This window comes from Mobula birostris, chromosome 13 (assembly GCF_030028105.1).
Source record: "Mobula birostris isolate sMobBir1 chromosome 13, sMobBir1.hap1, whole genome shotgun sequence".
Lineage (NCBI taxonomy): Eukaryota > Metazoa > Chordata > Chondrichthyes > Myliobatiformes > Myliobatidae > Mobula > Mobula birostris.
Genome location: NC_092382.1, coordinates 89,958,018 through 89,977,731, shown reverse-complemented (window position 1 = coordinate 89,977,731; position 19,714 = coordinate 89,958,018). Strand labels below are relative to the sequence as shown.

The window sequence follows — 19,714 nt, the reverse complement described above, 5'->3', positions numbered from 1 at the left end:
GGGGCCTTTTCTGGTTGGGTCACAGTGACAACTGGTCTTCAGGGGTCGGTATTCGGTCCGCTACTTTTCACATTGTTTGTCAGTGATTCGGATAATGGAACTGATGGCTTTTTGGCTTTCTGCGGATGATACAGAGATAGGTGGAGGCATTGGTACTGCTGAGGAAGCAATGCGATTGCAGAAGGACACAGACAAATTTGAAGAATGGGCAAAAAGGTGGCAGATGAAATACAATATTGGATAATGCATTTTGGCAAAAGGAACAATAGTGAACTATGATCTGATTGGGAGAAGATTCAAACAACAAAAGTATAGATGGAAATATGAGTCCTCGAGCAAGACTCCCAGAAGGTTAATTTACAGGTTGAGTCTGTGGTAAAGAAGGCAAATGCAATGCTGGCATTTATTCAAAGTGAAGTAGAATATATGAGCACAGAGACAATGCTGGTACTTTACCAGACACTACTTAGGCTGCACTGAGAGTATTTGGGACCCATATCTCGGAAAAGGTGTGTTGTCGTTGGAGAGTCCAGAGGATGTTCAAGAAGATGATTCTGGGAATGAAGGGGTTAAGATATGAGGGGCGTTTGCCAGCCGTGGGCCTGTACTCCTGCACTGACACATGTCTAATAAATGCAGATGATGGGGGGTAAATCTCACTGAAACCCACCGAATGTGGAAAGGTCTCGATGGGGTGGATGAGGAGAGGACTTTTTGTATGGTGGGTGTAGCCATAACAGAGGGAGCAGCCTCGAAACTGAGGAGCAACTTTTACAGTAGTTAAGGAGGATTTTATTTAGTCAGAGAGCTGTGAATCTGGAATTCTCTGACACAGATGGCAGTGGGGGCCAAGTCTGTGGGTATGTTTGCGGGAGGAAAATCATCACTATGGAAGAGAACATTAACCAGTTGAATGTATGACCCCCCCCCCCCATGGGAGACATCCCAACGATCTGAGCAGACGAGATGGTGACAAGGAAGCATCGAGCACCTGACTGAGAGTTGGAGACCTCTTCCCAGAAACAGAGGGGGTCCTTGCAGAAATACAGGACAAGGTGTTTAACAAAAGGGAAAAAAATTGAAAATACATGAAATACAAACAAGCAAGACAGCAAGTGCAGAGAAACCAGACACAATCCAACACATTCCGGGATCCTGCAGCAGTTTAACTCAATCTGATTACTTACAAAGGTACAATCAAGTGGCAAATATAATTCACCAAAATCTTACTTTAAAATACAAACTCATGAATGCCCTCCATCAATTCATAAAGGCACCATAAATTCAAGCCTGATCCAGTTTTATAGTCAAAATCTTACAAATTATTTGATAATGAACACATTATTTCAGATAGGACAATCCATAATAACCATCCAGATATAATATTACAGAATAAACAAGCAGGAACAACTCCCTCAATAGATAAAACCATTCCCAACACACACATGTTCCTTGACCAGTGGTGCACAGGTATTGTTTGTGTCATCAGATGGACAAGCAAAAGATTTTCCCTGTCAGTCAGCTTCCAAATGTTGCTTCTCTGTCATTTGTTACCACGCCCCACTGCTGATTCCCTTCTCCTCGACTTCTTCAGTGGCCAGAAAGTTCAAGGGAAACCTCTTCACCCATAGAGTGGTGACTGTTTGGAACCCATCACCACAGGGAGAGCGAGAGGGGAACAACAGGGGAGGATTTTAAAAGGACTGTTGTGGAACTGAATTACTGGCAGGGTCCAGCCGGCCTGAGTTGAATCTCTACTGTACACTATTTGTGGTATAAATTCACTAAGTACCGTACACAGAGTTTAAAATAGAACTGATTTATTTGTCTCAGATCCAGAATATTAAACTCCAGTTCCATTAAAGGTGAATGTGCAGCAGAAGAAACTCCTCCCATGCCCAGTGACCAGGGTGCAGAACTGGGTGTGGTGAGCAGCAGCAATAATTGCAGAGTTCAGCATCGACAGTCACTCTCAAAATTGCATTCAGCAACGGTGATGGACAAATATCCAGCATGCAGCTCATTGAAAGTTTCTCCCAGTGTGAACCCGGTAGTGTGTCACAAGGTTAGATGACTGAGTGAATCCCTTCCCACACACTGAGCAGGTGAACGGCCTTTCCCCAGTGTGAACTCGCTGGTGTACCAGTAGGTCGGATGACTGAGTGAATCCCTTCCCGCAGTCTGAGCAGGTGAATGGCCTCTCCCCAGTGTGAACTGACTGGTGTACCAGTAGGTGGGATGACCGAGTGAATCCCTTCCCACAGTCTGAGCAGGTGAACGGCCTTTCCCCAGTGTGAACTCGCTGATGTTCCTTCAGATTAGATGACCGAGTGAATCCCTTCCCGCAGTCTGAGCAGGTGAATGGCTGCTCCCCAGTGTGAACTGACCGGTGTGCTTGTAGGTGGGAGGAGCAAGTGAATCCCTTCCCACAGTCTGAGCAGGTGAACGGACTCTTCCCAGTGTGAACTTGCTGATGTATCTTAAGTTGAGATGATGAAGTGAATCCCTTCCCACAGTCTGAGCAGGTTAATGGCCACACCCTAGTGTGAACTGACCGGTGTGCTTGTAGGTGGGATGACTGAATGAATCCTTTCCCACAGTCTGAGCAGATGAATGGCCTCTCCCCAGTGTGACCTGACCGGTGTGCTTGTAGACCGGATGACTGAGTGAATCCTTTCCCACAAACTGAGCAGGTAAAGGGCCTCTCTCCAGTGTGAACTCGCTGATGTACCTTCAGTTGGGATGAGCAAGTGAATCCCTTCCCACAGTCTGAGCAGGTAAAGGGCCTCTCTCCAGTGTGAACTCTCTGATGTTCCTTCAGTTTAGATGACTGAATGAATCCCTTTCCACAGTCTGAGCAGGTGAACGGCCTCTCGCCAGTGTGAATTCTCTGATGATCTTTCAGATTAGACGACTTTCTGAATCCTTTCCCACAGTCTGAGCAGGTGAATGGCCTCTCTCCAGTGTGAACTGACTGATGTGCCAGTAGGTAAGATGACAGAGTGAATCCCTTCCCACACACTGAGCAGATGAATGGCCTCTCTCCAGTGTGAACTCGCTGATGTACCTTCAGTTGAGATGACCGAGTGAATCCTTTCCCACAGTCTGAGCAGGTGAATGGCCTCTCTCCAGTGTGAACTCGCTGGTGAGCCATTAGGTGAGATGACCGAGTGAATCCTTCATCACAAATTCAGCAGATGACCAGCCTCTGCCCAGTGTGAACTGACTGGTGAATCCACAGGTGGGATGACCAACTGAATCCCTTCTCACACACAAAACAGGTGAATGGCCTTGTCCCAAAGTGAACTTGCTGATGTACCTTTAGTTGAGATGACCGATTGAATCCATTTCCACTGTCTGAGCAGATGAATGGGTTCCCCCCTATGTAAAATGACGGATATGCCAGTCGGTTAGATGATTGAGTGAATCCCTCCCCACACTCTGAGCAGGAAGGATGATCGGGTGAATCCCTTGCTCCACTTCTTAAATATCTGGACAGAGACAGCAAAACTGGCGTGTTGTGTTCGAGGTTCCCGTAGACAAATTCCTTGTCATTTTTAACCTGTAAAAACATTTACAAAATCCATCATTGGGTGAAGGACAACATTTCTGGTGAGATCACTTGAGTTGTCAAGCTGTTATCTGGCATCACATTGTTACAGTGAAGTTCAACCCAAGTTGGAGAAAGATATCATCTTCTAACTGGGTACAGTGCTGGTTTCTGGAATGACCATCAAATTCTGTGATGCTCTTCCTGTCTGTATAAGAATGGGCCATTTCTGCCATCTCCCATCTGTGACCTGGCTCAGTTTGACTCTCTCCATTGGTATTATTCCCTGGTCCCACTGAGCTGCATGGGTTCCTGGCCCCACAGAAACTGAAACACTCTCACACAAACAGCCAGCAGTGCATTCCACAAACCCATCACTCTCTGTGTAAAAAACTTACCCTTGACATCCCCTCGGTATCTATTTCCAAGCACCTTAAAACTCTGCCCCCTCATGTTAGCCATTTCAGCCCTGGGAAAAAAAAAACTCTGGCTATCCACACCATCAATGCCCCTCATTATCTTATACACCTAAAAAAGGCTCTAAACATAAACAAGGAAATTATACGTGGCTTTGAGGATTTGTTAGAAGTATACACAATTATGAGGGTATAGATAGGGTAAATGCAAGCAGCTTTTTCCACTGAGGTTGGGTGGGATGACAACCAGATTCATGGGGAAGTGGGAAGGTGAAAATTAAACGGAAACATTTGGAAAACCTCTTTACTGAAATGGTCATGAGAGTGTGGAATGAGATGCCAGCACAAGTGGTGAATATGAGTTCAGTAGTTTCACCTTTCAAAAGAAGGTTGGATGGGAGCCCGGATGATAGGGGTATGGAGGGCAATGGTTCCAGTGCAGGGAGTTGCATTAGACAGCTTAAATGTTTTTTCGGCATTGACTAGATGGGCCAAATAGCCTGTTTCCGTACTGAACTTCTCCATGTTTCCATGACAAAGAAGCTGGCCAAACTTGTTTGGAAGGGAAAAGATAGGAGTGACAACGGAGCAGCAACGGCTGTAGTTTCTGGGAGCAATTTGGGAGCTTTTAGAAACCAACAGAAGACGACTAAAAATAAGTCAGTTGAGCTCAGGGGGTGGAATTATGATATTGTAGTCATTAATGAGTCTTGGTAGCACCCAACAGTCTGAGGTATTTAGAGGAACAAAGTACCCAGGTCCTCAATATTTCTGGAAAACCAAGGTTCCCTGCACCAGTTACCTTTCAACTTTTATTTCGGCAGGCACATACAAACTCTACACACTCAAAATTTCACTTCTGAAGGCCTCTCACTTACCAAGTACTCCTTTGCCAGGAAACAGCCTGTCCCAAACCACACTTGTCAGATCCTTTCTGATACCATCAAAATTGACCTTTCTCCAATTTAGAATCTCAATCCGTGGTCCAGACCTCTCTCTTTCCAAATTTACTTTGAATTTCATGGCATTATGATCACTAATTTCTGTCACCAGACCTGGATCATTTCCTAACAGCTAATTGCACACTTCTACATCGGGAATTCTACATACTGATTAAGGGTACATTTGACAAACTCTACCCCATCTAGCCCTTTTACAGTATGGGAGTCCCAGTCAATAGATGAAAAGTTAAAATCACTTACTGAATCAACCTTCGTTTCTTGGCATGGTCTGCAATCTCTCTACAAATTTGTTCCTCTAAATCTCTCAGACTGTTGGGTGCAACCAAGTCCCAGTAATGGCTACAATATCATAATTCCCTGCTCTGAGCTCATCTGGCTTTCCTACGATGCTTCTTGCATTGTGATATACACAGCTCAGCACATTCATCACACCATGCTCAGCCATTTGATTGCTGACTCTATCTGAGGTCTGAACAACGTCTGACTGGTGTCAAGAAAACAAACTCTCCCTCATGGTCACAAAAACAAAGGAGCTGATTGTGGACGACAGGAGGAATGGAGACAGGCTAACCCCTATTGACACCAATGGATCTGGGGTTGGGAGGGTGAACAGCTTTAAGTTCCTTAGCATAAACATCACTAAGGATCTCACATGGTCTGTACGTACCGGCTGTGTTGTGAAAAAGCACAGCAGCACCTCTTTCACCTCAGATGGTTGAAGAACTTTGGTCTGGGCCCTAAATCCTAAGAACTTTCTGGGGGGCCACAACTGAGAGCATCCTGACTGGCTGCATTACTGCCTGGTATGGGGACTGTACTTCCCATAATCGCAGGAACCTGCAGAGAGTGGTGCAGACAGCCTAGTGCATCCGCATATGTGTACTTCCCACTATTCAGGACATTTACAGAGACAGGTGTGTAAAAAAGGGCCAGAAGGATCATCGGAGACCCGAATCACCACAACCACAAACTGTTCCTACTTCTACCATCCAGGAAACGGTACCACAGCAAAAGGACCAAGAGGTTCCCGGACACCATCTTCCACCAGGCCATCACACTGTTTAATTGATTTCTATGTTATATTCACTGTTCTTTGTACAAACTATCTATTATAAATTACTATAAATTCCACATTGCTCATTTAAATGGAAACGCAACGTGAAGATTTCTACTCCTCGTGTATATGAAGGATGTATGTAATAAAGTCAATTCAATTCACCCTCTCCACTATCTGTTCTGTCATTCTGGCTCCCATTCCCACAAAAACTTATTTTAACCACATCACCACCCCCTCCCCCCTACACTAGCGCGAGCAAACCTTACCACTGGGATATTAGTCTCCTCTTGTTCTGTTCCGCTAACTAACAAATCCCATTTCACCCCTTTGACTTTCCTCTGTCAGTAATCCCCTCCAACAGTTTCTGAAGTGGCCCACCTGTTGTTTTGCGGGATAGCAACAAGAGTACTCTGTGATGACTATTTAACCTCATTCCCCTTCCTGACTCTCACCCAGTTTCCTGTGTCCTGCACCTTGGGTGTAACTCACTTCTCTTTTGTCATATTTATCACCCCCTTCAACTCCTGGATGATCCGGAATTCCCCATTTCAAGTTCCAACTCCTTAACATACAGGGTTACAAGCTGCAGCTGGATGCACTTCTTGTAGGTGAGGGCATCAGGGACACTGGAGGTCTCCCCACCTTCCCACCAATGTCCCCTCTAATTTGTAATGACCAGTGTGCACATAAATCCTGTACTGTGCATTTTTTAACCCAGTGACAAAATGTGCACAGTGAATTTTATACAGCTAGCAAATCACTGTCGATAAGAACTTTGATCTCCTCTGGGTATGATCGAGTTCATCTGCTCTCTCACACAAACTATGTAGCAGGACTGTAACAGGTAATGAAGTATTTTCTCACCAGAGCTTTTGCACATTGTCCATATGTGGTTTGCTTGCTAAATTACGCTTTAAAAAGTCAGATTTCAAAATATCATTCCATTTCTTCCTACTTGTGAATCGTCCAGTGACTTTTGTATCGCCACAATACACACAGGTAACACTAGTTTCTGTATCGGACATATTTTCCCTGAATCCTCCTGAGGAATTGAGGATGTATTAAAACATAATTTCAAACCTATGTAACCTCTGGCTAAAAGAATAATTGGGACTGAATAGGAATTTTTAAACTGAAGTAAACTCTGTCTTCAGTGGTTCGTTAAGACAGGCTCATTACTAGTTCTCTGCAGCTTGCAGAGAGACAGACTGAGAGCTAATAACATTATACATTGTACCTTCGTTAGTTGATAACATTATACATTGTACCGTCATTTGAGTAAAGGGAGGAGGTCTCACTGATAAGGACAGGAATGAACATCTGTCTGTAATTAAGTCAGGGCCTTGAAAAGGGAACAACTGACAAGGACTGGATAGTACATCCATCTGTAACTAAAACCTTGATTTAGTGAACTCTCTTATCTAATTAATTAAGTTTTGCACCAACAGACATGGTGGCTGTATCAGTTGAAATAACATATACCAATAGTAATGTATGGGGCTTACTATGTATAAATATATGGCTGTAACCTGACTAAGTTATTCCACTTGTCAGTTGGTGGCAGTGCTTACTTTTGACAACTGAGTCTCAAACTCCAGCAGGAGAATGTGCAATAAACTGTGGTGATGATAAGAAGCTGGTCTCCCAAGTTTTATTCAGATTCAACTTTAACATTTGTTCTGACAAACAGGATCCCAATATTGGGAGTGCCAAGCAGACTGTGGTGGGATATCACCTCATGAGAAAAAGTAGTAAATTTGGTATGGAAAAAGAATTGTGGAAAGAAGAGGAAATTGTTGAAATGGGAATGGAAGGAAAAGGCAGATGTGAAGTGTCTATTTTTAGCAAGTTGGAGGAATAATGCATGTGACAAAGGGATAGAGGTATGTACTGCAGAAGGAACGCCAAAAGTTGGGAGATGCTAAAACCGGAGTGTGAATGGGTGGATGGGCGCTGAAAACGAGAGCAGGAAAAACAACGTAAGCAAACCAAGGCCAGCCTACATAGGAGGGAAGGGCAGGAACGTCAGTCTAAAGTTCTAACTGATAGGGAAACAAGGGATCCCGAACCCATGTCTGGCATACCGATCCATACCCCCTGGAGTATACCCAGTGCCCCTGAACCCCAGTCCTCCCAGTACTCAGGTACAGTGGCTGCTCGGGTAAGACAGCGGCGGCAGGGAAGGGGAGGCTCTCGATACCCTGAGATCCAGAAAGGGAATACTGAGGATTACTCCATGACAGGGAGGGAAGAATCCAATAAAACCCCAGAGTTAATGGCTCCACAAAGACAATTGCCGACCCGAATGATGCCCGATCCACGAGCAGGAGGAGGGACAGCCCTCAGTGATTCCTCTGTCTGCACCCTGGAAGCCTCAGGAAATGATAATGATCATGAATCAGGCCCCAGATAGAAAAGAAAAACCAGCACAGTTTGCTCAGTATGTCCGCAGTACTATACAGATGTATAATGCGAACCCGCCAAATTTATTCGGTCTCTGCTGCATGATTCTGTCAGCTGATGAGGGGTGGAAATGGAAGGCAGAATTGAGATACCAAATCTATCAGGAGTTAGAGGCAGGAAACCATAATGAGAATGAACAGACAGACCAGATTATTCAGGTCTTGGACAGGGCTCTCTAGCAACTCGTAAACAACACTAAAGTACAAGAATTCAAACCTCAGCCTGGGGAAATTGGGACCAGACTATTGGGAGCAATTTGTGGCCTGCTAAGGCACCTTCACAGGACACCAAGCCTTTAATGATGGGAACCTGTCCCCCCCAGTTTAATGCTTTACTGCTCCAATGCTTACCAACTAAGTTAGCCAACATGATTGAAACAAATCATATGGATTGGCCTGACAATGACCAAAATTGAATGCAATGAGCTTTGACATATTATTGGGACCTGGCTTTTGAATCCCGGTCAAACCCGAAGGGAACTAATATTAAAGGTGAATATGTTCAGCAGGAAGAAGGACGCGAGTGGGCTATATCTGGGGATCAGAAATGGGAACAAAAACCTACCAAGGGACAGGTGGAGACAACAACCCGTTTAGCAATTGACAAGCAAGGATGCTTCCTACCGTGATTACCACCCCTCAGGAACAGCCCAATGTGATAATGCAAGTTGCCGGAATTCCAATTTCGTTTATGATTGATATGGGGGCAACCACAACCACTCTCAATCAGGAAATGGTATCGAAAAGGGATTCCAGCTATCAGACACTACAATCACTCTGTCTGGGTTCGAAGGCACGGAACATACGTATTCACGTACCCAGCCACTGCAGGTGGATTTCCAGGGGAACCAGTGTGATGTTTCATTCACACTCAGCACCAGTTGGGATGTAATCTTGCAGGGAGAGACTTGCTCTGTCCGTTGGAAGTTGAGATTCTATGCACGGATATTCTATGCATATCACCCTGGGACTAATGAATAACTGACAGCTTCCCCAGTTACCGACCCCCCTAGTGGTGGGCACTTAATTTGGACTCCACTTCGTTTCAAGCCCCTCTGCCAGTGGTTGATCCCCATGTGACTCTGTGCTATGAGCCTACGGGTGCTCAACTGAGGAAAGCCAATATTATGCAACCTTCGAGGGACAGGAATTCCCAGTCACGGTTATTGGAGAGGTTAAAGGAAGAGAGGGCAGTGCATTACTGGCCCAAGTTCTGGATTTCCTTTGGCGACAGACAGGACTGGTGGTTCCCCATACCACCATTAGGGTTTGCCCTGGGTTCAAGCCAAAGAGCCTAGTGTTCCTTGTCTACACCTTGATGAAACAAGCCTCCGGCACCGAGGGAGAACGGATCACCGTGAAAGAAGGACAGGCTCTCCCACCCACTCCGCAATACCCCCTCAATCCCGAGGCAATATTTTATGAGGATGCAAGCTCCTTTGTGGATCCAGCAGGATATTCTGGCTATGCAATAGTGATGGACAGTGAAAAGGTTGAGCAAGCCTCTTTTGAAGCAGCTGTCTCCACCCAGAAGGCTGAGCTGTTTGCTCCGACTCGTGCCTGTATCCTAGCAACAGACAAAAGTGCAATCATTTACACAGACTCCCGTTATGCATTTGGAGTTGTACATGACTACGGGGCTCTCTGGGAACATGGAGACTCCTGACTTCCTCTAGCCACCCCATTAGTAATGGGGAAATATATATGCCAACTAACCAAAATTCTCCAAGCATTACATTCGCAGGTACGGCAGGCTTACAAGGAAGAGAACTATCCCACAGAGAGGAGTGAATATCCCACCATAGAAACTGGGAATTTTGTCCTAATCAAGAACTGGGATCGAGGGAAACTCGGACCTCAGTGGAGAGGACCATGTCAGGTGTTACTGACCACTCCCATGGCTGTGAAACTGAAGGAGCAATCTCGGTGGATACATCGAACAGACTACAAACGTGTTACTGAAGGAACTGAGTAGAAGGATTCTCTCGGACTAAAGGAAAATGTATTGGCTGATAGTGGTGTTCGTGTTTATGTCTTTGAGAAGGCTCACCCCAGCGTCCAGGGGCCCCCATGTTAACACCTTTCTGTCTCTCTGTCACACCTATGCCAAACAGGTAGAACTAGGGACCTGCTGGGTTTGTGCCGAAATTCCCCAGCATGGTAAAACTATGATTCCAATGTCAGTAATCCCACTCAACCAGAGTGAGGAACTCTCAGCCTGGGCTTTCTCAAATAACACCCGGGGAAGTGAAGTGAGGAACTGTGGTCCAGTCAGAGATGACTGTGGCTGTCAGTGTTTTGAGGGACGGTATCTCAGGCCCCCACCAAACGGAACTTCCTGTACTGGGAAACATGCATCCTGGCCATACTTGCAGGTGCCCAGCAGCGGAGAGGAATAACTGAGACTGAGTGATTTTGGATGATCGCTTTTCTCTCCTATGGACTGGCCAGGAATTCAGGAGAGATAATCAATTTGGCTACAGCACTTGAGGAGCTGGCCACAATACTCCAGGGGCCCTGACAGAAACACAGGCCCAAGTAACGGAAATATCCACTGAAATGATTGCAATCTGGCAAACAGTCCTACAGAATTGTATGGCTTTAGATTTTATCCTGGCTGAGAAAGGGGGAACCTGTGCTATTATTGACACAGAATGCTGCACCTATATCCCTGATGACTCTACTAACATTACATCCCTCTCCCAGCACACTGCCAAGGAGATTGACAGCATCAAGAAAGTAGGGCAGGATTTACAGGAGTTCACCGAAGGGTCAAAATGGTGGTCTTCAAAGGTCTGTTCCGTAATATGTGGGGTGAGATATTGCATTATGGCCTAATAGTTGTACATATCATTGTTATCATTACTGATGTCTGCTGTTTTTACCCACTGATAAGTCAATGCTGTACTCGGTTGCCTTCTCTGTAAAAGAATTACTGCTTTGTTGATCATGTAATGATCAAAAGGAGGGAATGATAAAGTATGTAAAAGGGTTAACACTTCGTTAAACAATAGCAGCCTGTTTTTCTGAAAGAAACTGCTGATGATCAACAGATGTGCTAAGCCATGCTGAGCCATATTTCTTCTTGAGGGTAGCTAGCTGGGGTTTCAGGATGCTTATCTCCCTGTGCACTCATGCGTAGAGATAGGACAGCTTCAGTCTGTTCTGTGTGTGTAAGCCATTATGACAATTTGTAATTTGTCTTTAGGGTCTGTCGTGTAGTAAATAACTTTGGCTCCAGCCTGTCTTGTGTGGGGGGTATCTGGACAGATATATCTGTGGTGTAAGGGGAATTGTTAGTCAGTTAGTGGATTGGGCGGGAACAGTCATAGACAGTTGCTGTTTGAGTGACTAACTGAGTAAGCCCCAGGTGCTTGGAATAAAGAGTTTGTACTTATACGGTCTCTGAGTGACTTTATCCGGATTTGACTTCCACAGAATGGGAGTGGTTTTAAAGGGCTGGGCTGTCGGACCTGGAGTGATTGCAACTGGGTCTGACAGAGGCATAGCTGATTCTTCAGTCTCACTCCAACTATTTCCTACCTTCCTTTGTACAGATATGTAATGTCTCAAGGTGCAGTGTTTGAGTAAATGAGACTCACCAAACTTTCTCGGATTCTCCAAGTCAGATGGGTTCTCTCCAGTTGATGCTCTCAATCCTCGGGCTGGTTCACTTGTTGCTGTTCCCTCATCTTCAGTCGTGGTTTGCTTCCAGTTGTGGGTTTTTCTTCCAATAAATCTCTCACCGCAGGTCTAACTTTAACATGAAAGATAATGAAGCACATTAACAATAAAAAGGAGAACCAAGAATTTCTGCTTAATGTTACTAAGAACAAAACTCGCTGAAATTTAATCGTTGAAGGCAGATATAATGATCACAGTGAACAATCTTTTATTGTCCCTCACACATCACAAAACGATATGGGATAAGAAGGAGCTATCATTCAGACATTGTCAGACATAAGACACAGGAACAGAATTAGGTAATTCGATCTGCCTCACCACTCAACCATGGCTGATTTTTATTCCAACACCATATTCCTGCCTTCCTCCTGGAACTCTGAAACTACTTAGCAATCATGAATACATTAATCTCTGTTATAAATATACTCAAGTGGCAGCCTCAACCAACATCTGCGGCAACAAATTCCACAGATCAGATATCTTCAGGCCAAAAAATTTTCTCATCTCAGTTTTAAAGGGAAGCATCTTTATTCTGAGACTGTGCTGTCAGATCAGACTCTCTGTCTAATGGAAACATCCTCTCCATGTCCACTGTATCCAGGCTTTTCAGCATTCAGTAGGTTTACTTAACCGTACATCCCTCCACCACACCCCTACCGTCCCTCTGAACTCCATTGAGCACAGCTCCAGAACCATCAAATGCTCCTCATATATAACGCCGATAATTCCTGAGATTATTCTTGTAAACCCTGTTTGCAACAACTATGCAAACACATTTCCAGGAATAATGGACGATTTTTTACCGGGATAATTTACAGGGAAAAGTTGTGCTTTCTTTACTGTTCTACTATCATAAAATGAGCTATTTCCATTTCCAGATTAAAACAGGTCCATTTCAGGAAATATAAACCATTCCAGGGTGAATGTAATAAAAATAAACTGGAGTTACCAGAAATGCTCAGCAGGTAAGGAACAGCTGCGAGGAGAGGAATAAACTTTACAATTCAGGTTAATAATGTTTCATCAGGATGACTTCAAACATTTTCAGTTTTTAGTGCAGATCTCCAGAAACTTGAGATTCTGTCTGATTTCCACCGAGTGACAGATAGGTGACAGTGAGGGGGAGAGGGGATTTCCAAACACGGAACAGCCCATTTACTCATAGCCTCTCCTTGTGTGGATGGAATGGGAACTCATCTTCTCCTCAGGTTAGCAGTCATTGCTTCCAAAAGAACTCCAGAAACAAACATCTGATCCAAGACCAGAAATACTCGCTCAACACCTCATGAGCCCAAGCAGCTCGATCCCCGGGTCCATTTTATCTGGATCAAAAACTGTGATATCCCAGGACCCAACCTCACAAAGTCACACAGCTGAACCTGCCACTCACCGACCCTGAGAGTCTCACACATCGTCCCCGCATCTCAGACTGGGTAGTGCAGTCCGGGATTTCCCCACAACCAATGTCCAGCTGCTCAAAACTTCTGCTTCATTGCAGAAGGACGACCATCCAGCCCCATCTGTAGAAGCACTAACCAAAGTCAAAGCCAAAACACTGACAGTTCCATGTGCCTGGAATGTAGATCACAGGATTATAGCCCAAGCATCAACTCTCCCAGTACTCTTTGCTGCCAGTAAAATGCTGCAGTGTGTCAGCCAGTCACAGTTCAATAACTAGCTCCTCCACACCAATGCACAACAGAACTGGTACCTGATGACCCTCTGGCATTCCAGCTAACAAAAACTGATTCTGGAAATAACTCAGCAAGGCCAAAGATGCAAATGAACACTTCACAATGAAGACAAAGGTTAGAAGAAAGATTGCTGATATATAACATTGAGGTGGTGAGATACAGGGCGGAACGAGGTTGATCTAGATGATTGACGTATATCACTGAAACTGGGGGTGGAGGGGGGGGAAATTAGGAGACTGGACCGAGGTTGACCAAGATGAGCAGGGATGAGCAGATGGAACCAGGTGGGATAAGGGATCAAGGGCAATCACTGATGGTCCTCCAGCAATACACAGATATTGAATTAATAGTACATACTACTGTATAAAAGATTCTAAAACGACAAAGTTAGAACAAACAACAAGAACTGTGCCATATATACCTTGACCCTCACCAAATTTTTATCAACACACCACAGAAAGTTTCTGATCCAGATACTTTATGCCTTTGGATGGTAACTACTCTGCCTGGAAAGTGGCCCGTGAGTGAGTGGGCCAGTGAAGGAGTGGAGCTTTGAGGCTTTGACTCGAGAGATTCTGGCAGTTTTGGCAGTTGGTCTGTGCAATCAAGTCAATCAAGATTTGAATAGATCAGCAGAAAGCCATTGATTAGACAATCAAGATTTGAATAGCTCAGACTCAGCAGAAAGCAGCTGATTGGGCAGTCATTTTCCACTCTCTCCACCACCACCCTCTGCCTTCTGCAGGCAAGCCAATTCTGAATCCACCTGGCCAAACTTCACTGGATCCCATGCCTTCCAACTTTGTGAATAAGCCTACCGTGTGGAACCTTGTCAAATGCCTTACTAAAATCCATAGATCACATCCACTGCACTACCCTCTTCTATATGCCTGGTCACCTCCTCAAAGAACTCTATCAGGCTTGTTAGACATGGTCTGCCCTTCCCAAAGCCATGCTGACTGTCCTTTATCAGACCATGATTCTCTAAATGCCTATAGATCCTATCTCTAAGAATCTTTTCCAACAGCTTTCCCACACAGACGTAAGGCTCACTGGTCTATAATTACCCGGACTATCCCTACTACATTTTTTGAAGAAGGGGACAACATTTGCCTCCCTCCAGTCCTCCGGTACCATTCCTGTGGACAACGAGGACATCAAGATTCTAGCCAGAGGCTCAGAAATCTCTTCTCTCGCCTCGTGGAGCAGCCTGGGGATTTATCCGTCAGGCCCCGGGGACTTATCTGTCCTAATGTATTTTAGCAACTCCAACACCACCTCTCCCTTAATATCAACATGCTCCAGAACATCAAGCTCGCTCATATTGTCCTCACCATCAAGTTCCCTCTCATTGGTGAATACCGAAGAGAAGTTTTCATTGAAGACCTCGCTCACTTCCACAGCCTCCAGGCACATCTTCCCACCTTTATCTCTAATCAGTCCTACCTTCACTTCTGTCATCCTTTTTTTCTTCACATAATTGAAGAATGCCTTGGGGTTTTCCTTTACTCACCAAGGCCTTCTCATGCCCCCTTCTTGCTCTTCTCAGCCCCTTCTTAAGCTCCTTTCTTGCTTCCCTATATTCCTCAATAGACCCATCTGATCCTTGCTTCCTAAACCTCATGTATGCTGCCTTCTTCCACCTGACTAGATTTTCCACCTCACTTGTCACCCATGGTTCCTTCACCCTACCATTCTTTATCTTCGTCACCGGGACAAATATATCCCTAACATCCCGCAAGAGATCTCTAAACATCGACCACATGTCCAGAGTACAATTCCCTGCAAAAGCATCATCCCAATTCACACCTGCAAGTTCTAGCCTTATAGCCTCATAATTTGCCTTTCCCCAATTTAAAAATTTTCCAGTCCTCTCTGATTCTATCCTTTTCTATGATAATGCTAAAGGTCAGGGAGCGGTGGTCACTATCCCCCAGATGCTCACCCACTGAGAGATCTGTGTCCTGACCCGGTTCATTACCTAGTACTAGATCTAGTATGGCATTCCCCCAGTCAGCCTGTCCACATACTGTGACAGGAATCCATCCTGGACACACTTAACAAACTCTGCCCCATCTGAACCCTTGGAACTAATCAGGTGCCAATCAATATTAGGGAAGTTAAAGTCACCCATGATAACAACCCTGTTATTTTTGCACCTTTCCAAAATCTGCCTCCCAATCTGTTCTTCTATATCTCTGCTGCTACCAGGGGGCCTACAGAATACCCCCAATAGAGTAACTGCTCCCTTCCTGTTCCTGACTTCCACCCATATTGACTGAAAAGAGGATCCTGCTACATTACCCACCCTTTCTGTAGCTGTAATAGTATCCTTGACCAGTGATGCCACCCTTCCTCCCCTTTTTCCGTCCTCTGTATCCCTTTTAAAGCACTGAAATCCAGGAATATTGAGAATCCATTCCTGCCCTGGTGCCAGCCAAGTCTCTGTAATGGCCACTACATCATAATTCCATGTATGTATCCAAGCTCTCAGTTCATCACCTTTGTTCCTGATGCTTCTTGCATTGAGGTACACACATTTCAGCCCTTCTACCTTACTGTCTTTACACCATTTATTCTGCTTCTCTTCCCTCAAAGCCACTCTGTATGTTAGATCTGGCTTTACTCCATGCACTTCTTTCACTGCTCTATCGCTCTGGGTCCCATCCCCCTGGCAAATTAGTTTAAACCCTCCCGAACCATGCTAGCAAACCTACCTGCAAGGATATTGCTCCCCCTCGAGTTCAGGTGTAACCCATTCAATCTGTACAGGTCCCACCTGCCTCAGAAGAGATCCCAATGATCTAAAAATCCAAAACCCTGCTCCCTGCACCAACTCCTCAGCCACACATTCAACTGCCATCTCCTCCAATTCTTACCATCTCTGTCACGTAGCACTGGCAGCAATCCTGAGAACACCACCCTTGAGGTCCTGTTCTTCAGCCTTCTGCCTAGTTCCCGAAACTCACACTTCAGGACCTCATCCCTCTTCCTGCCTATGCCGTTGGTCCCAACATGTATCACGTCTTCTGGTCGCTTTCCCTCTCGTACCAGGATGTTGTGCACCCGGTCAGAGACATCCCGGACCCTGGCACCCGGGAGGCAACAAACCATGTGGGTGTCCCTCTCACGTCCACAAAATCTCCTGTCTGCTCCCCTGACTAAGAGTCTCCAATGACGACAGCTCTCCTCTTCTCCGTCCCACCCTTCTGCACCACAGGGTCAGACTCAGTGCCGGAGGCCCTGCCACCGTGGCTCACACCTGGTCGGTCATCCCCGCCAACAGTATCCAGGACAGTAAACTTATTATTCAGGGGAATGGCTACAGGGGTGCTCTGCACTACCTGTCTGCTCACCTTCGCTTTCCCCCCTCTGACTGTCACCCAACGACCTGCTTCTGACAGCCTAGGTGTGACTACCTCCCTGTAGCTCTCATCTATGACTGCCTCATTCTCCCTTATGAGTCGAAGGTCATCCAGCTGCTGCTCCAGATTCCTTACATGGTCTTCCAGATCGCCCAGCCGTATGCAATTCTGGCAGATGTGACTCTGCGGGAGAGAGGAGTTCCCCTATGACTGCCACATCTCACATGAGAGGCACATCACTGTCTCAGGAGACATTGTAAAGATGAACTGCGAGCTAGCTCATCCCCTGCCTCTTCTCGTTGAAGCCTCTCAAGTCAAAGCCTCAAAGCTCCACTCCTTCACTGGCCCACTCACTCAGATTGGAGGATTGTGACTAGTGGTGTCCCACAAGGATCTGTTCTGGGACCTCTACTTTTCATGATTTTTATTAATGACCTGGATGTGGGGATCGAAGGGTGGGTTGGCAAGTTTGCAGATGACACAAAGGTTGGTGGTGTTGTAGATAGTGTAGAGGATTGTCAAAGATTGCAGAGAGACATTGATAGGATGCAGAAGTGGGCTGAGAAGTGGCAGATGGAGTTCAACCCGGAGAAGTGTGAGGTGGTACACTTTGGAAGGACAAACTCCAAGGCAGAGTACAAAGTAAAAGGCAGGATACTTGGTCATGTGGAGGAGCAGAGAGATCTCGGGGTGCATGCCCACAGATCCCTGAAAGTTGCCTCACAGGTGGATAGGGTAGTTAAGAAAACTTATGGGGTGTTAGCTTTCATAAGTCAAGGGATAGAGTTTAAGAGTCGCGATGTAATGATGCAGCTCTATAAAACTCTGGTTAGGCCACACTTGGAGTACTGTGTCCAGTTCCGGTCACCTCACTATGGGAAGGATGTGGAAGCATTGGAAAGGGTACAGAGGAGATTTACCAGGATGCTGCCTGGTTTAGATAGTATGCATTATGATCAGAGATTAAGGGAGCTAGGGCTTTACTCTTTGGAGAGAAGGAGGATGAGAGGAGACTTGATAGAAGTGTACAAGATAATACGAGGAATAGACAGAGTGGATAGCCAGTGCTTCTTCCGCAGGGCGCCACTGCCCAATACAACGGGACATGGCTTTAAGGTAAGGGGTGGGAAGTTCAAGGGGTATATTAGAGGAAGGTGTTTTACTCAAACAGTGCTTGGTGTGTGGAATGCATTGCCTGAGTCAGTGGTGGAGGCAGATACACTAGTGAAGTTTAAGAGTCTATTAGACAGGTATATGGAGGAATTTATGGTGGGGGCTTATATGGGAGGCAGGGTTTGAGGGTCGGCAGAACATTGTGGGCCGAAGGGCCTGTACTGTGCTGTACTATTCTATGTTCTATAACTGCGAGGAATGGCAGGGACCTTTGGTTACAGATCAGCACATCACAGAAATCATTCTCCCCCCTAGACTTCCCAGTCCCTCTGTAAAGCAGACAGTGAAATCAAAGATCCCCATAACCTGGGTCGCTCTCCTTTCTCACCCACCCCAGTCCGGGAGAAAACACAACAGCCATAAACTCAAAGGACAAATGTGAGGAGCCTGAGGAAGAGAGGCGACTTGGGGGAAGTTAACGGGACTCAGTGGCCAACATCAGATTCCCCCAACACAACACGGAGGAAGCATCATAACCCATCCGGGGACTTTGTTTACACACCACGTGATCCTGCGTCACAAAGCGGAGGGCGGGGCAGATCTGCGGTGAGCAGCCTCACGTGACCAGTTGGCGGGACACCCATTACAATTCTGCGGAAATAGATAGCCTGGGCTCCCGGTTTGGATCGTTCAATGCAGGTTAAGTGAAGTCGACACATTCCTGACGAGCCCAGATAGTTGTAAAACAAATGAGTTCGGGCCTCACTGTCAACATCAGATCTCCCCGCTCGGGATCGGTCTCAATACTCACCGATGGGCCCGCAGACAATGATCCCGAACCCCGGGGCCCCGATCCAGGAGGCGATAATCCTTTGCCGATCCCGCAGACGAATCACTTCAGCGCTGAGCTGAAAGGCAAACACCGTCCATCTGGAGACTGTGAGCATGCGCGGAGTGATTGTTGCGTCATCCGGAGGGCGGGGCCTCGGGAACAGACGCGCAGCTGCTGCCCGTCTGCGGTTAAATGGGAGGGGCGAACGGGATCACGTGACCTGTGGGGGGCAGAGACTCCAGCTACCCGCCACTCTGGGGAAAGAAACAAACTTGTGTTATGTACCAGCAGTAATAGACCACAAACTCAGTTTTAATGTCAACTACTATCTTTATTAGTATATAGAAAATTAAACTAACTATTCTCCGAAACAGAAGTTAACAGTGTTCTGCGTTTGTGCCTCCCACACTGTCAAGTTTAGGAACAAGTACTTAAAGTTTCAAGATGGCAAGTTAAAATCCACATTAAAATGCAACGAGGAACTAATCACGAAGAATTTCACTGGTTCCACGCTGGGAAAAAGAAGTAACAGTCACAGAAGATTTTCAGTCACCGATTCGTTTTCCAAAATCCACGAAC

At 45.9% G+C, this 19,714-nt stretch overlaps 1 protein-coding gene across 2 annotated transcripts; it reads right to left on the bottom strand.

Moving 5' to 3' along the window:
- Positions 1-455: 455 nt before the first annotated feature.
- Positions 456-19,297, bottom strand: LOC140207152 (uncharacterized). 2 transcript variants are annotated; one of them, XM_072275491.1, is made up of 3 exons: positions 19,115-19,297; positions 12,050-12,200; positions 456-3,562 (listed from the first exon to the last, which is right to left on the bottom strand). In XM_072275491.1, exon 3 carries the CDS (start codon positions 3,152-3,154, stop codon positions 2,021-2,023), a length of 1,134 nt encoding a protein of 377 aa, XP_072131592.1. In that variant the 5' UTR covers positions 3,155-3,562; positions 12,050-12,200; positions 19,115-19,297; the 3' UTR covers positions 456-2,020. The 2 variants fall into 2 exon arrangements, with proteins under 2 accessions (XP_072131592.1, XP_072131591.1); XM_072275490.1 differs by having other exon boundaries at positions 12,050-12,204; positions 19,115-19,296.
- Positions 19,298-19,714: the final 417 nt, after the last annotated feature.